Below are 17300 nucleotides of genomic sequence, written 5' to 3' on the forward strand. Positions count from 1 at the left end.
AATGTTGTTGCTGACGCCTTGAGTTGGAAGGCGAAGCTTGCAACTTTGCTCGCTTGGGACGATAATGTTAGCCAACCGACGAGCGATCTTCTCGAGCAGGTTCGAGAAGCCTTAAAGAGTCACCCAACGACTCAATAGCTGATCGCATTGGTAAAGAAAGGAAAGACACAATAATTTTGGCTGGAGGACGACTTTCTCTGCTCAACTGGCGACCGTCTATATATCCTGCGATAGGATACTTTATGAAGGCGCTTGATGCACGAGTGCCATGATACCACTTGGACGGGTCACCCAAGACAACAGAGGATGTTGGCATTGTTGGAATGCACATTCTACTGGCCGCAGATGTGCAATAATATGAATGCTTATGTGTAGACTTGCTTGATTTGCCAATAAGGCAAGCCCATCAATCAGAGATCCGGTGGACTAGTGGAGCCCCTACTAGTGTTGAGTCATCTGTGGGAGTGCATAACCATGGATTTTATCGTGAGCTTGCCAAAAGCTCAAGGTTGCAATTCTATCTATGTGGTTGTGGATAGGTTTTTGAAGTACACTATCTTCGTGCTTGCCCCTATCACCTGCTCATATTGCTAAGTTGTTCGTGTGGAATGTAGTCAAGCATTGAGAAACCTCAGAGAGCATTGTTAGTGATCGTGGTCCCCACTTTACTGACAAGTTTTAGCGAGAAGTGTTTCGCTTGATTGAGACAAACTTACACTTCAGCATAAGTTTTTACCCCCAAATCGACAGACAGACGGAGATGATCAATGGCATGTTGGAGGAATATCTGCGGCACTTTGTCAGTGCCAATAAAAGAGATTGAGTTGATTTACTTGATACAACTCAATTTTGCTACAACCTCCAAAAGAGTGAGTCATCCGCCCATAGTCCATTCGAAGTTGTAACCGAACAACAACTGCAGACTCCGCACTCCCTTACTGCGCAAGGATGTGGCAAAACGCCTTATATATACCAATTCATCAGGAACTAGCAAGATCGGGCAGAATTAGCAAAGGCGTATTTGAACAAGGCGACCAAGCGCATGAAAAAATGGGTAGATAAGAAGCATCGACCACCAGAATTTCGTGTTGGGGACAAGGTGTTGGCGAAGTTCTTTCCAGATCGTACAACTATCTTTCGAGGCTACCACCGAAGCCTTATTCACAAGTATGACGACCTCTTCACCATTATCAAGCGTATGGTAAACTTGGCGTATCGACTAAACTTGTCAGCAAACTTTCAAGTGCATCCGGTATTCCACATATGTAATATGAAGTCATTCCACGAAGATGAAGAAGACCCTAAACGGAGCATGCCTTAATGTGCTCTCATTCTGCAGTGCACACCATCAACAACTAGCGTCCCAGGCAAAGAACCTGAAGTCATCCTCAACCATTCCAACAACTACCTTAGGGAAGTAAAAAAGTACTTAGTGCAGTGGAAGGGATTGCCAAAACGTGAAGCCACCTGGGAGAAGGCCACCAACATGTTTCAACATTGACAGCTTGTAGAGGACTACCATGAACAATTGGTGTCGATGATGACACCAACTTAGGCGGGAGAGCGTGTTCCAGACTGCTATGTTTTTCACCTTTTTGTTTCTAATGTATATACCTTTTTGGTATTCTCGAGTGCCCCAAAAGGCCTTACAACTTAAGAACCCTGTGTATTTGGACTCTCTCTCCTCCTTTTGATGTATTTTGCTTTCAAGTATCTATAAAAAAACTTTTTGCAACCTTGCCTTTTTGCTTTCTTAGTGATTGGTCATGCGCTTACTGTTGTTTCTGCTCGTGCGTGTGTTGTGTTGCTTGTGCGCTAAAAAGGTTCAGTGTTTGTGATTACCCGAAGCTACATCACCGGTGACATGCCCCCATGCCTTATTATATAGTTTTGTAAGAGTTTGACCTAAGCATTAATTAAAACTAGAAACAATTAGAATAAAAAAGGTCACAAGGTCTCTCTCGTTGCGTGTTATTGTGGGCCTTGCGCGAGAATTCCAAGATAGGGTATTTAAAGAATGAGCAACTTCCTTGAAGCCAATCTTTAGACTTCTTCCTTCTGCGAATAACACCAAAATCCTGCCTAACCCCATCTTGCCTGTCAAACAAAAAAAAAATCCTCTCTCTCTCTCTCTCTCTCTCTCTCTCTCTCTCTCTCTCTCTCTCTCTCTCTCTCTCAGAGAAATTGGATAGAAAATGCCTCTCTCATGAGAATTTGTTCAAAATTTCATCCAAAACCAACAAAAGTCTTCATTATCACTTCTTAACAACACCAAAATCTTACTGATCAGACTTTCCCACTTTGTCTATTTCACCGGAGACTTTAAGTTTAGAACCTGTAAAAGCAACATCCTCCAAACCTTCTTTTAAGCCTCTGAACCATCGATTCCTATAAAAGACTTGTCTCCTCCCTGCCGCTCGAGGGAATACTGATCTCTCTCTCCAAGAGGGAGGGAAATGGCTCTCAGGGTTCTAACTGCGCTTGATACAGCAAAGGTCCAATGGTACCATTTCAACGCCATTATAATTGCAGGAATGGGCCTCTTCACTGACGCCTACGACCTCTTCTCCATCACTCCTATAGCCAAATTCATTGGCCGTGTTTACTACACTACCACAGATGACCCTGGTGTTGTTCCGGCTGGAATTCTCTCTCTCTTGATTGGGATCCCTCTCTTGGGCACTGTAGTCGGCCAACTTGTCTTCGGCCGCCTCGGCGACACCAAGGGAAGGAAGAGAGTCTATGGTCTGTCTCTCCTCCTCATGATCTTCACCTCCGTTGCCTCAGGTTTCTCCATATGCCGCACCAAGAACTGCACTATATCCACCCTTTGCATCTTCAGATTCTTCTTAGGTTTGGGAATTGGTGGTGATTATCCTCTGTCTGCTACCATCATGTCCGAGTACGCCAACCGACTAACCCGAGGCTCGTTCATCGCTGCCGTCTTCTCAATGCAGGGATTCGGAATCCTCACCAGTTCCGCAGTCACCGTCATCATCGCAGCCATTTTCCAGGCAATTTCCCATCACCCACCAACGTTTTCTCAAGATCTTGCGGGGTCAACACCTCCGGAAGCCGATCTGGCATGGAGATTGATCCTCATTTTTGGTGCAATTCCGGCTGCAATGACGTACTACTGGCGGATGAAGATGCCAGAAACTGCTCGGTACACCGCACTCGTTGAGAAGAACGTCCCCAAAGCGACCAGAGACATGGGAAGTGTGATGCATCTACAATCAATGGGACGAGAAGACCAGCACAGAGATCAGGAGGAAGCCGCGGTGCGGTCGATGCCGGACTACGATATATGCACGAGGAACTTCTTAATCAACCATGGCAAGGATTTGATCGTAGCATCAGTGGTGTGGCTAATGGTCGATGTGGTGTTCTACACCAACGTCCTATTCCAATCCAAAGTGTATGATTCCAGGCTGTCCCACCCCAAAGACATGAATGTCTACACGGAAGTACTCGAGATTGCGAAATACCAATCGATCATCGTCATTGCTTTGGTGATACCAGGGTACTGGTTCGCCGTCGTCCTCATCGACAGAATAGGAAGGGTGAAGCTACAAGCGATCGGATTCTTCTTCATGACTGTTTTTCTGTTAGTCACCGGATTGATGTACAATCACATCTGGAAAGCTCATAAAGGATTCGGGTTCTTTGTGGTTTACGGGCTGACCTTCTTCTTCTGCAACTTGGGGCCGAACACGACGAGCTTCATCGTGCCGGCGGAGCTGTTTCCGACGAGGCTGCGATCGATGTGTCATGGGATAGCGGGGGCCATGGGGAAGGTAGGCGCGATACTTGGTGCAATTGGGTTCTACTGGTCGTCAAGAAGGAGTGCAGATTGGATGTCAGGAAGCTTGATAGCGTTGAGTGTTATATCGGGGGTTGGGATGCTACTCACCATCCTTTTTACTGCTGAAACCAATGGACGGTCTTTGGAGGACAACGAGAGGGAGGAGAGGGAGTTGGGGGTGGTGAATGAATCCCATCATCTTGACATATGATGAGATCTATCCTACGTTTAACCCTACCTACCCAACCAATGGCTAGGATCCAACCACATTCTAATCACCTGGATGTAGTTAATCTAGCCATCCAGATGCATCAATTGGATGCCTAGGATCAATTTAGACCCCTCTGTCATCATATGTCAGAGGATAGGACCCTTCTTGGTTGGAGGGGCAGTCCTGTGGTATGTAATTCTTCTAGTCGTTTTCCCGTTGGTTGAGTTATGATAGAGTTAAAAGAGGGTTTGTGGCAGGAGATTTAGATCATCACACAAAAAAATGTAGTACGTGTCCATGTGAAATCTTTCTCTCTCTCTCTCTATAAATGAGTGAAAGGGTCTGTTTGTGTATCTGTTCAATTTGAGGGTGTGTTTGTTTATCTGGTCAATTTTATGCTTTTGGCTATTGCTCCTTTTGTAAGTGATTCATACTCTTCCCCTTTATATTTCATCAAGGATAATTTTTTGGGTTGTAATGCAAACAATTGTAAGTCATTGAATGTTCATTAAAAAGTCTTTGAATGAAAAAAAATTACTCTCTCGCTCAGCCTTGAACCTATGAACAATTATTCCTTTATCATGATCAATGCTTTTTTTCGACAGAGAAAGCTGGGGTTAGGCAGACCCCTACCAGTTATACAACTATACTAATTGGAACTTGCAACGTCCCAACACAAGGTGACGTGCACCAACTGCTCCTGCCAGACAAGCAGATCCCCTTGTTGGTTTCATCATGATTAATGCTATCTCTGCTAGAACCTAGTATTTTTATTTATTGCCAGTCCAAGGGAAGTAGAAGGTGAAACAATTTTTTATTTTTGTTGTTCCCATTCCTACAATCACCCATTTTGTTTCTTAAGAAGCAGTATCTAACGATGGCAAGTGAAATTAAGTTGGCTATTATAATTAGGGGTGTCAACTGGTCGGGTTTGGTTGGGACCCTGATGGAACTAGACTTAGACCAGATTTTTTATTGAGTCTAATAGGGTCTATTATAAGAGAAACCATACCCAAACCTGATAAGAACTACATGAACCAGACCCAAACATACCAGGTAAAATAATATTCTTTATCATTTTTACATGGAAAATTTGTGGGTCTTAATGGAACTCAGGTTGGGCCCGGGTCTGGTATAAAATTTCACAAACTATACCCGGGTCCATGTATTAATTGGACCTTCAGGTTTGGACCCTGGGTCTTAATCTGGTCCGGGTAAACCCGACCCATTGGCACCCCTAATTATAATTGGGGTCCATAGATTTCATATTTACCCTTGTTTATATGCCTAACTTGGAATTTCCTCTTAGATCATTATTGACTGGTATAATAAAGGAATGGAAGAGTTGATGGGTCAACATCAATCACCGTAGCTTCTCAAGCAGTGTATCTGTCCTTGGTGATGGATGGGAGAAATCAAAGACCAGGAATATTTATACGATCTGTCACACAACCACAACCTGTAGTTGTTGGCTTTTCAAGCACTCTTGAAGCAGCTACTTGATGACAAATGGTTTATGCAGTTCAAAAGCTTCGACATTACATGCTAGCATGCGAGGTGAAAGTTATCTCTAGGCTCGATCTGATTAGATATCTCTTTGGTTAGCCGATGCTCACAAAAAGACTCACTAGATGGCTGATAGAATTTGATCTGAAGTACATATCTCAAAATTTCATTAAAAGGCAAGCAATAGCAGACCATCTAGCTGACTTACACATAGAAGAGAAAATGTGGGTACCATATGAGAATATCCTATGTTTAGAAAAAAAGCCACAATCTTGAAACATGTTCTTTGATGAATTTATAATGTTCGGGGAGCAGACAGACATTAGGTTTGTGTTAGTTACCTTTGAAGGAATTGAGATACCCCATTATTTGAAATTATAATTCTCATGCACCAACAACACGACTGAATATGAAGTTTTAGTTCAAGGAATGAAAGTATTAATAGAACTTGGAGTTAAGAAAGTAGACACCATAGGAGATTCTCTATTAGTCATCAACCAAGTTAACAAGGAATGAAAACAAAACCGAAAAGGTTAGTTCCTTATAACAACCTAGCATTGGATCTTTCTAGAGACTTTGATAGGTGCACTTTCTCCCATCTAGTAAGCACGATAACCAATTTGTCGATAGCCTAGCTATCCTAGCCTCCAATATCCCAATCAACCCAGTCCTATCAAAAAGGACCATCACCATAGGAAAAATTATGAGGCATGCATTTGAAAATCCTATAGAACAAGTTAATTGGGTCGAACCCAAAGAAGCGAAACTATTTCAATATGAAAAACTTTCTCAAAAATGATGAATACCATGAAAATGCAACCCCCATAGACAAGAAAATCCTTAGGAGGCTGGCGTCCTATTTTGTCATTATAGGAGGGGTACTATAAAAGCGAGGGTTTTCCAAGAACTCCTGAAGTATGTAAATAGAGAAGAAATCCAATAAATCCCTAACAAGTGTTATGGAGGCGTGTTGTGGATATATTGGAGCTCAAATTATGGCAAAAAATGATTTTAAGAGCATAGTACTATTGTCCAACCATGGGTCTCACCAATATGTCAAAAGATGTGAGACATGTCAGTTTCATGGATTGTAATCTGCACACCATCTTCAACATAACATTTTATGGTCTCCCCATATCCATTTTCTATGTAGGCCTTTGATATCATAGGAGTCATAAACCCATCAACACCCAATAATCATAGGTACATCCTGGTAGCAATCGAGTACTTAACCAAGTGGGTGAAGGCCATCTCCCTAGCCTTTGTTGAAGGTCAACATATAGTTTTTTTCATCCACAATAACATTGTTTATAGGTTTGACATTCTCAAAGACATTGTTTGTGACAATGGAACCCATTTTAAGAAAAAAAAGTAAATAGGATTTACAAGAAGTTAGGAATAGCCCAACATCAGGGTCATAGATAAACATTACTAGGGACCATGATTGGCATGATAAATTGCATGATGCGCTATGGGCTTATAGGATAACCACTCTAACTCCTACGAATGTCACTCCTTTTAAGTTTGTATATGGGATTAAGACCATTTTACATTTACAAGTATAATTGTCATCTCTTAGGATGACAATAGCCCTAGACTAGAGATGCTTTTAGAGTCACATCAAGAAATTCATATAGTAGAACTAGACCTATTAGACGAGAGAAGGCTTCTAGAGGCTAGGCACATAAATAGTTATAGGAGAAGGATATAACACCATTATGCAAAGCACGTGTGATTGGGTGATCATTTCAGGCCAATGATCTTGTCCTCAAATAGAAACACCACACTGGCAGCCATCATTTGGGGAAATAGTACCCAAATTGGAAGGGTCCGTATGTAATCAAGAAGGTCTTTCTTGGGCACTCATATTGACTCCTCAATGCTGATAGGGTTAAGCTATCAAATCTAGTCAATGCGTCACATCTAAAAATATATTATCCTTAATCTAATTCTTTTCAAAATAGTCATTTCCTCAAGTATGTTCCTGCACACGAGAGCCTATAACATAGGACATATAATTGTGAGGAGAAAATAAGGTAGTGTTCAACCAATATACTTTAATCCAATAGTTTTAGCCCATGAGCCTATAAGGATAAATTATAAGGACATAAGATTATCATCAATGCATAAGTGTAAATCCTTTGGAAACCCACCTAAACAACCAACTATCCACGAAAAGAGTTATATGTTGAATACCTGTTGATGTTAACTTGCCTCATAGGTACTGAGAGGTTGTTTCTTTTTTATCTTGATAGAAAAAATATTAAAAAGAGTAAAAAGGAAAAGGGGCATGAAATGAATTATGCAAAAGGCTAATACCTACTACGAGTCTATGGCATGGTGGCAGGCTCTAGTCATATAGTTACCTTAGTGGTAGGGGTTGGAATTAAAAAATGTGTTCTAGAAAAAAACCATTACTTACCTTTGAACCTATGACAAGGTGGCATGCTCCAATCATATTAATTTTGGAGGCAGAGATTGGATCATGCGAGCATTGATTTTATATGAAGCATATATATATATATATATATGAAGGAGCTATAATCTGAATCTAGACACATGGGTTGAAACCTGTGAACAAGACATAACTTTCTCTCCTGTTGCGATGGACATAATTTTCTCAACATCAATCTAAATAAACTGAAACAAAGTTCTAAACCCAAGTCCTGGATGTGTAGATCATGATAAAAAATTTATTTACATTTATTGGATTCATTATCTAGAAGATACAAATTTTCTTCTTAAACAAGTTGAATTAAAAAAAAAATGGACAGTTCTATAAATAGGATAGAATACAGTCACATGTTGCAACAGGCATATCTCCTATGAAACAAGTTTAATTAAATCAAAACAACATTTCAAACATAAGTTCTGGATAAATAGATCATGATAGAATCTTTATTTATTTTTTTTGGATGAGAAATATGTGAGAATCAGACCTTTTTCTGAAACTGATCGGTATAGTTCTGCAAACAGGATAAAAAAATAATCTCGTGTTGCAAGAGACACATTGCCCACCAATCCAACCCAAATAAAATGAAACAAAATTCTAAAATCAAACCCCAGATGTGTAGAACATCCTTGTATTTCTACTTTTATTTGTTGAGTTCGTATTCTAGGAGAAACATAAATTCTCTTGAAGCTGGTTGATGCTCATAACAAGAATCAAATATACAAAATAAACATCTAATCTAACCAATCATGCATGACAATAAAATTTTATTTTAGAATGTGATTAGCACATACCACAAAGACAATCCATAGAATGAATACAACTATTTGGTCCCAATATCTAAACATAATCACACACATACATGTGTGTCTTCGATTCACACAAACTACGCAATCGACCTTGCTGGATTAGGTGGATCGATACACATGGTGTTGTGCCTTCCAACATATTCCTACAAGTTGATCTACCATTTATGTGTCATAGTCAGAGAACCTACCTTGCTGGAGCATGAAATAGAACCCCTGAAAGTGAAAAATAGTGCAGTCAATGCACATGCACCCACCTCCAAGCACCGAACTACACTTCTTCAATGGGATCTCTCACACAAAAACATGTGGGAGAGAAGAGAGAGGCGTTGAGAGAGAAGAGAGAATGGGAGAAAAGAAAAAGAGAGTGTGATAAAGAAAGAGGGTGAGAGGGATGGGCATGAGCTGCCTTCCTTGCCTAGCTCTCTCATCACATGAAAAGATGAGAGGGACGCTCCCTCCTTTCTATACGATTCAGACTAAAACAGAGTAAGTACTTAATCCTTCCACATTTTTTTTTCAGATTTCTTCCTTTCCTTATTGTCTTACCTTCTCTTGACTTATTTTTTTTATTCTTGTATATTCACTTCCATAGAGAGAAGAGGGGAGGTTGATCCACCATTCCTCTATCCTTGCTTTCGGATTTGCTTAGTCCAACTAAGGTGAATTTGTGTTGTTTAAGTAAGAGGGCCCACTTAGGAGGGGCACCCCTCACTTGCCTAATGTATTTATTTTTCTTATCATATTTGCTTCATTATTTTCTTTTTTTAATTAATTTCTTTTTAAAATAAGTGACATTTGTTTCTAAGAAAGAGAGAAGGGGGTCAACCCTCTCCTCTTGGATAGGTGGGTCCCACTAGAGGTCGAGCCACCTTATCCCCTACAAGTACAATTATATTAAAAATTTTCTTTTCATCATTCCAATTAAAAAATTCAGATTTGGGTTTTATTTTTGGTTTTGGATCCTATTGGATTCTATTCTATTTGGATCAATTAAATAGTGCAAACCCATATCTAGATGGATTTTGGATCCTTCTAGGATCCTGTATCCAAACACCAAATCTTGCTTTAATTGTTAAAATCGTTGGCCTGAAGAGAAAGAGAAAGAGAGAGAGAGAGAGAGAGAGAGAGAGAGAGAGAGAGAGAGAGAGAGAGAGAGAGAGATAACATAGTGGCTTTAAGTGTACCTTTTTTTCTATAATAGAGAGAGAAACCTGCCTATGAATAGGAGTCACTTAAAAAGTCATTTGATTATGGGGATGGCACGGTCCACATTCCCTCAAGGAGTGGAGTCCATACGCCCACTTCAGGGGCGAAGCCAGAAATCTAAACTAGGGTGGGTACAAATGCACCGTAAAAGAAAAAATCAAAATCCTAAATTCTAACATTTTTGACGAAGCCTAAATTCTAACAACATGATTTATAGATACATTAAATGAAATAGACACATAAAACCACTAAAATTCTAACCAAAATCAAGTATGCATTCACGGAATCATGTTTAATGTTTATTAAAAAAGATAAAAATGCATAATTAAATATTCATGTCATTTTAGAAACCAAATGAAAAACTTAAATTCTAACAAAAATAAAAGATTTAGGGGTTTGATAAGTTATAACCAAAATCAAGCATGCATTAATAGAATCTTGTTTATATATATATATATATATATATATATATATATATATATATATATATATAATAACTCAAAAAACCTAAAAACTGTAATTAAACATTTGCATCATTTAAAAAAATTCAAACCAATACCATAATCTCTAAAAAATTCATGGATTTATGTTCATTGAAAAAACCCCTCTAATATTCTAACTTAAATAAAGCATTCATTACATGCCTAATGCTAAATAAAAAACATATAAAAAACCTTAAAATCATAATCAAACATTTATTCTATTTTTAAAATAAAATAAAATAAACCCTAAAAAATATCATAAATTACGCTAAAAAATAAATAAAACCCCTAAAATCAAAACATTCATGCTATTATCACAAAATTCTAAAAAAAAAGAACACAAAAGAAATTAAACCTCTAATTAAACATTTATGTCATTTGGAAAAGTCCAAGTCAATACCTTAAATCCTAAAAAAAATCATAAATTTTTGCTAACTAAAAACAAAACAAAAACTAAAAATTGTTTAACCAAAGGAAAAAAGAGAGACAGAGGTGGGTATGTACTCGTCACTTGGCTAGGGGTTACCCTAACCCATTTGGGTCATGCATGAGTGTTGTCCACCTTGACCCGGGGAACTGCCCACTTGTAGTCTAGGACAGGGTGGGCACTGTGCCTCTCCCTAAACCATTACCTCTTGGGATTTTTTCTGGGTCATGGTGGGCACGTGCACACCCTACCCAAAATATGGCTCTCCTCTAGCCCATGCAATAGTGAGATGTGTGGGGCCATAAGATACTACATCATTGCACATCCAGTTTAGGGGTGTGGGTGCATCCAACACTATTTTGCCCCTCCCATGGACTAGAGGTGTTCAAACCGCGTTGAGCACCCCTTCAAAACATATACACAAAAAAAGGGGGCAGGTGGAGAAATCTCACCCAAACAGACACCTCCTCTCCTCCTGCCACCCATGCACCCCACCCACCCCACCCTCTAACTGCACTCATCTTTGGTGTCCTCTTAAGCACAATAGTTTTTCTAGTATAAATCTCTCTCTCTGCTATCGAATGAACCCTAACCTGATTTTAGGGTTAAGGTTTGCTAAATCCAATTTTTTTTATAAGCTTTAGATCTTAGGAGTTTTATATTTGATTCCTATTTTTGTAATTTATTGAGTGAATGATGCAAAAAATCTGCAGGCTTTAAGAGTTTTATATTTTATACCCTATTTTTGAAATTTATTGAGTGAACGATGCTAAATCTGATTTTAGGAGTTTTATATTTTAGATTTTAGGCGTTTTGTATTTTAATCCCTAGTAATGATGCTAAACCCAAGTTTTTTTAGGATATGCTTTAGATTTTAAAGTTTTTTTATTTTAATCCCTATTTTTATAATTTATTGAGTGAATAATGTTAAATTCAATTTTTTTTATAGATATACTTTAGATTTTAGGGCTTTTGTACTTTAATCCCTATTTTGTAATTTATTGAGTGAATGATGCTAAATCCTATTTTTTGGGGTTGTGCTTTAGTTTTTAAGAATTTTGTGTTTTAATCACTACTTTTATAATTTATTTAGTGAATGATACTAAATTTGATTTTTTGGATATGCTTTAGATTTTAGGGATTTTGTATTTCAATCTCTATTGTTGAAATTTATTGAGTGAGTTATGCTAAATCCATTTTTTTGTATACTTTAGGTTTTAGAGATTTTGTATTTTAATCCCTATTTTTGTAATTTAGTGAGTGAATGATGCTAAATTTAATTTTTTTAGGTATGCTTTAGACTTTAAGGATTTTGTATTTTAATCATTATTTTTGCAATTTATTGAGTGAATAATGCTAAATCTAATTTTTTTTTGCATGCTTTAGAGTTTAGTGACTTTGTATTTTAATTCTTATTTTTGGAATTTATTGAGTGGATGATGCTAAATCTATTTTTTTTTAAGATACACTTTAGATTTTAGGGGTGTTCTATTTTAATCCCTAATTTTGCAACTTACTGACTGAATGTACGTTAAATCTGATTTTTTTTTGTATGCTTAGATTTTAGAAGTTTTGTATTTTAATCCTTATTTTTGCAATTTATTGAGTATATTTTAATTTTTTTTTTTGAAATTTATTTAGTGAATGCATGTTAAATCTACTTTTAATTTTTATGCTTAGAATATGATGTTTTTTTATCAAAACATACAAATTTTAAACATTTGTGTTCTACGATGATAAATCAAATGCAACACATGGACAATAGTGTTCTAACATCGTTGATACAAATGCTAGACAAGGACCATGTGACTGTCCTAAACATGGTCAAGACAAGACTGAACACAACATGGTGTCCTTGTGTAACACCCGAAAGAAAATTGAGCCAATTTTTTTTAATGAGTACACAATGGAAGGAAAAACTATATCAAATTCTTTTCTAAAATCAGATGAAAGAAAATTCAATCACAGTAAGCAATACAATACACTATGAATCAAAACATTACATATATTGACTTTCAAAGTTCCATTTACAAAAGCTAGTACTTTTATAAAATTCTCAAAGCAAATAACAGTGACAGTCTCAAAACACAAAGGAGTCCAAAGACTAGAATGAATTCACGATCCAGCTCTAGAGATACTCGAGTCCACCACATCCATTGCCATCCAAGTATGCCTACCCGTGGATATCTGAAAAGGAAAAGTAAGTATGAGTGAGACCAACCACATGTCTCAGTAGAAAACTCAATCTCCCATCTTGCGATAACAAACATGGATAGGTTGATGCACCAAATTGGACTCCAACCAAGTCCACAGCTCAATACGAGTCCAATACCAGACTCCCTGCAAAATCTGACTTGACTCAACCTCTAACTCAAGAGGGAGGCACCAACACATGCACAACCTAGATTTATGAACATATTTTAATTACTTTCTCCATTTAAGTTATTTTTTTGCTTTATATATGATACATGTACAATTATTTTGTTTCGATATTAATTTTTGTTTTCATAAGGGCACCCTCGCCTCAAGCCGTTATAGGCTCACCGGTCTACATAAAGGTAAAATTTTAAATACTGATATTTTATATCTTCTACTAACCCCAAAAGCACTTAGTTACACCAGCACCAAGGTCTAGAACCCTTCATCAAGGCATTCCTTTTATAGAACAAAGTCATAGTACACTACCGCTAACGTACATAGCAGGACCTCTAACACAAATGAGTCCTTATTCTCTAAGCTATCATGGTTGGAGACTAGTCTACCCTAGTGACAAGATGGGGCCCGTAACAACAACCTGCCACCGTCAACTGAGAAGGAATCTTACGAGGTTGGTGTAAACTCGCTCACAAGACGAGTACAAAGTCACTCAAGGTGACAGGTTACCCCATCTTTTAGAGTGTAACCAAACATCTTTGTGTAACTTGTTCCATAATTAATTAAAAAATTATTTATTTTTACACTAATACTCATCATACCTTATAGGTACACAAGCCCTTACCCAACAAGCTACACAAAGTTATTAACTTATGAGATTATTACTAACTTGTGCAAACTCTTAATTGCATACATGGAGTCACCCATATGCCCCATCAACATCATGTTCTACTAAGGCCCTATTGCCCTCCCACAATAGGTTTACACATGGGAAAACCATTTCCTATGGTCCACACTAAGAGAAATTCAGAAAGATCGTGAACTTTGAGTGTTATTAATCCCAACAACAAATACGTAACCTACTAAGGCCCAAGTCCAAAAGAAAATAGTGCTTTCACAAAACCTATCACTAAGTCCATTTCTCAATCAACCATAACAAGAAGGAAAGGGTTTATTATTCTTTAAATGCCACAATCTCTGGGTTTTCAGTTCAATCAAAGTATGCCAAACATAAGAGAAACAGTTCAATATTCAAAATATTTCAATAACATGCTTCATAAAGAGAAGATAGATTACCAAGGAACCTAAACATTTAACTCATGCTTACGTATACATAGATTCGAAAATGAGTTTTACTAAGTCGTGCTCACATGCAGAAATCTATAATCACATGCAAATAACTACATCTAGTCTTTTATGGTAGCATGCATAATGTTTTAGGAACACACAAGATTTATCATGCATACATGAAGTAAAAAGCATTTGGATCAAGCACCTTGTGCACTAGGTAAATCATAAAATTCCTTAGTTTAGTTTATGAGCAGCTATTCTCACTCACATTGTAATACCTACGATTTTTTAGACTTTTCTAAGTATTAAAATATGTTTTTTTTATTTAGTGAAAAGTAGTTATTTGATGGATATTAATTCGAAATCCAATCTGCATAATAATTCGAAATACTTTTGGATTAGATTCGAAAGTGAACCCAAAATTTGTAGAGATTAATTAGAATTAATTTAGAGTTAATTTAAATTAATTCAAATTCAATTTTAGACTAATTTGGATTTTTGTTGAACCTGAACTTTAACAAAAATATTAGATTTTTGGTTGAGGTTTGGGTTACATAAACTGGATTGGATCTCTATTGGATCTAGAAAAAATCTAAGGTTAAAATCCATAAACTATTATGAAATGAAAATTGTGAATAAACAAAAATTTTATATGGATCTATGTGGGCCCAACCTAATGGGCATTCTACATGAAATTTAATAAAATAATAATCTAAAAATAAATCCTAATAAAATCTCTTTCAATTCAAAGTCATAGAAAAATCTAAATATTTTCTAAATTAAATGAAATTATTAATTTAACAAAGAATCAAACTTTAATTCTTGGTTTTGGTAATAGGAAACTGTCTAGGAGGGGACGTCCCATCCTAGTGGGCCCTCTCATATGGGTTGAAGTTCTAATTAAAAAAGAAAACAAAAAATAAGAGACAAAATAAAATAAAAATCAAACTTTCTAAAATGGTTTGAAAGGGTAGAAAGATTTTAAGAAAGTTTTGGAAGAGAGGACATCCCACCCTTGTGGGCCCTCTTGTGCTTGGTTTGAACCTCTTATTTAAGAGGTAAACTAATATATAAAGTATAATGTACATATATAAAATACTTCATATAGTATGCAATATATGTATGATATATAGTTGTATAAGCTTGGTAAAATATATATAGTATAAAAAAATCTAAAAACAAGGAGATAAGAAAAAAATGGAAATAAGGGAGCTTGCAAGTGATGTGAAATAGGAAAGTTACATGGCTTGAGGATTTTGGAAGTCCCAAGTTTTATAAATAAAGAGAAGGTCACACTCCCCCCACCCCCCTTCTATTTTCTTTTCTCCCCTCTCCAATTCTCTTTCCTCTTCTCTTAACTCTCTTCCCTTTCACCTCTTTCATCTCCATATGTTTGGAGCTTGTGGCGGTGTAGCTGGGCAAGGAGGAACAACCACATCCGGAAGAAGTGGTCAGTTCGAGTCCACGTTAATTAGCTCGGTGTTCGGGCAGTTTCAACTCTGATAATTTTCGATGATTGAGGTATGGGGGTTCTATCCGATACTCGTAGATCAAGACTCGTATATACGAACATACTTTGAGGGCGAATTGGTCTGAACCCATACATAGAATATTATATATATGAATGTCGATGTTGGTTCATACTTATTGAGCATCGAATCGATTGCAAAATCATTGACCGAATGCGTGGACTAATCCATACTTGGATCAGTCATGCACATGAGCAAACAACCAAATTCGAATCGGTCCTTGGCTGAGTCGGGACGGATCAATGAATTCAGTTTTTAGAAAAAAATAAGTCAATCCTACCATTGCAGGCTGGACTCTTATGAGTGTGGGTTCGATCGAGTATGGGATAGCAGTGACCCACTCGTGGATCGGTGATTGTCGGAATCCTAGAGACTTCGATCAGTCCCTGCTAGGGCTGGGATTGATCTGTCTCAGTAGTCTTTTTTTAAAATATATAGGTACATATTTTGCAGGTAGTGTCATTCGATACTTTGAAAGGCTAGCAATGAATGATAGTGAGAATGATGACCACCTTGAAGATCAAATTTATTTGGACTACAGGAATGTTTTGGACTCAAAATCTACATATGACTCACTGGTAAGATGGAGAAAGAATGCAAGGTATTTTGGTGCCAATGAAGGTATGAAGCTATATATTGAGCTAAAAATCAAGGATGCAAGCTGTAGCGGATCAATCTGACCATCTAGTTGTGAGTCACTAGAATATGAGAACTGAAAATATAAGAACTAATGTGTGAAGCACGATTTTTATGGAATTTTGTTCTTTTTTCTTGAATCTAACCGTGCGAATGTGATCTACATGTTTTATTTTATAAGAACTCACTCTTGAATCATCCAATTTTGATGCATATATGAGTTTTTTTTAAGGCTTTAAAATTAATGGCTCGTAAACTTCATAAATATTCAAGCATTCAAAAATCATATTTTTTCATCGAAAATACACGATCCAATGGTTGATTCCTAGCAAATTCACCATGCCAAGCACATCCACATTGTTGGATTTGCAAAAAAAATGTTGGAAATGCCCATATTTCTAGTTTTCATATTTTAGTTCTTATATTCTAGTCATTCATCTAGTTGTATTCAGTATAGTTTTTCTGATCTTAGATTGTGTTTTTCTGATGTCTGTCCAATTCTTAAGCCCTTACAAAACCTGCTTATATTTCACAATCACATGATTCAAACCCCATTTCCTACTAAAAGAATATGCTGATCACATTTATATTTTCTGATCTACAATCACATTATATGTTCTGATCTACAACAAAAATCAATAAAATATGAAAAAGAGGTGATTTCTACTCGATAATTCTGTACCTTCATCAGTAGCTAATATTTACCTTACTTTGACATTACCATGTTTATAGACTACCATTTTTCTCTTTTTTGTTTGTTTTAAAAGAGTTCTTATACATTATCATGAACTTG

At 37.0% G+C, this 17300-nt stretch overlaps 1 protein-coding gene across 1 annotated transcript; it reads left to right on the forward strand.

Moving 5' to 3' along the window:
* The first annotated feature begins 1567 nt into the window (after positions 1 to 1567).
* Positions 1568 to 4316, forward strand: LOC149829022 (putative inorganic phosphate transporter 1-10). The gene has a single exon (XM_090017030.1). It carries the CDS (start codon positions 2457 to 2459, stop codon positions 4014 to 4016), a length of 1560 nt encoding a protein of 519 aa, XP_089873156.1. The 5' UTR covers positions 1568 to 2456; the 3' UTR covers positions 4017 to 4316.
* The last annotated feature ends 12984 nt before the right edge of the window (positions 4317 to 17300 follow it).

This window comes from Nuphar pumila, chromosome 9 (genome assembly GCF_984573655.1).
Source record: "Nuphar pumila chromosome 9, dmNupPumi1.hap1.1, whole genome shotgun sequence".
Classification (NCBI taxonomy): domain Eukaryota; kingdom Viridiplantae; phylum Streptophyta; class Magnoliopsida; order Nymphaeales; family Nymphaeaceae; genus Nuphar; species Nuphar pumila.

Bases quoted from the DNA above. Each gene is read 5' to 3' on its own strand.
- LOC149829022 (XM_090017030.1), top strand. From the start codon at position 2,457: ATGGCTCTCAGGGTTCTAACTGCGCTTGATACAGCAAAGGTCCAATGG.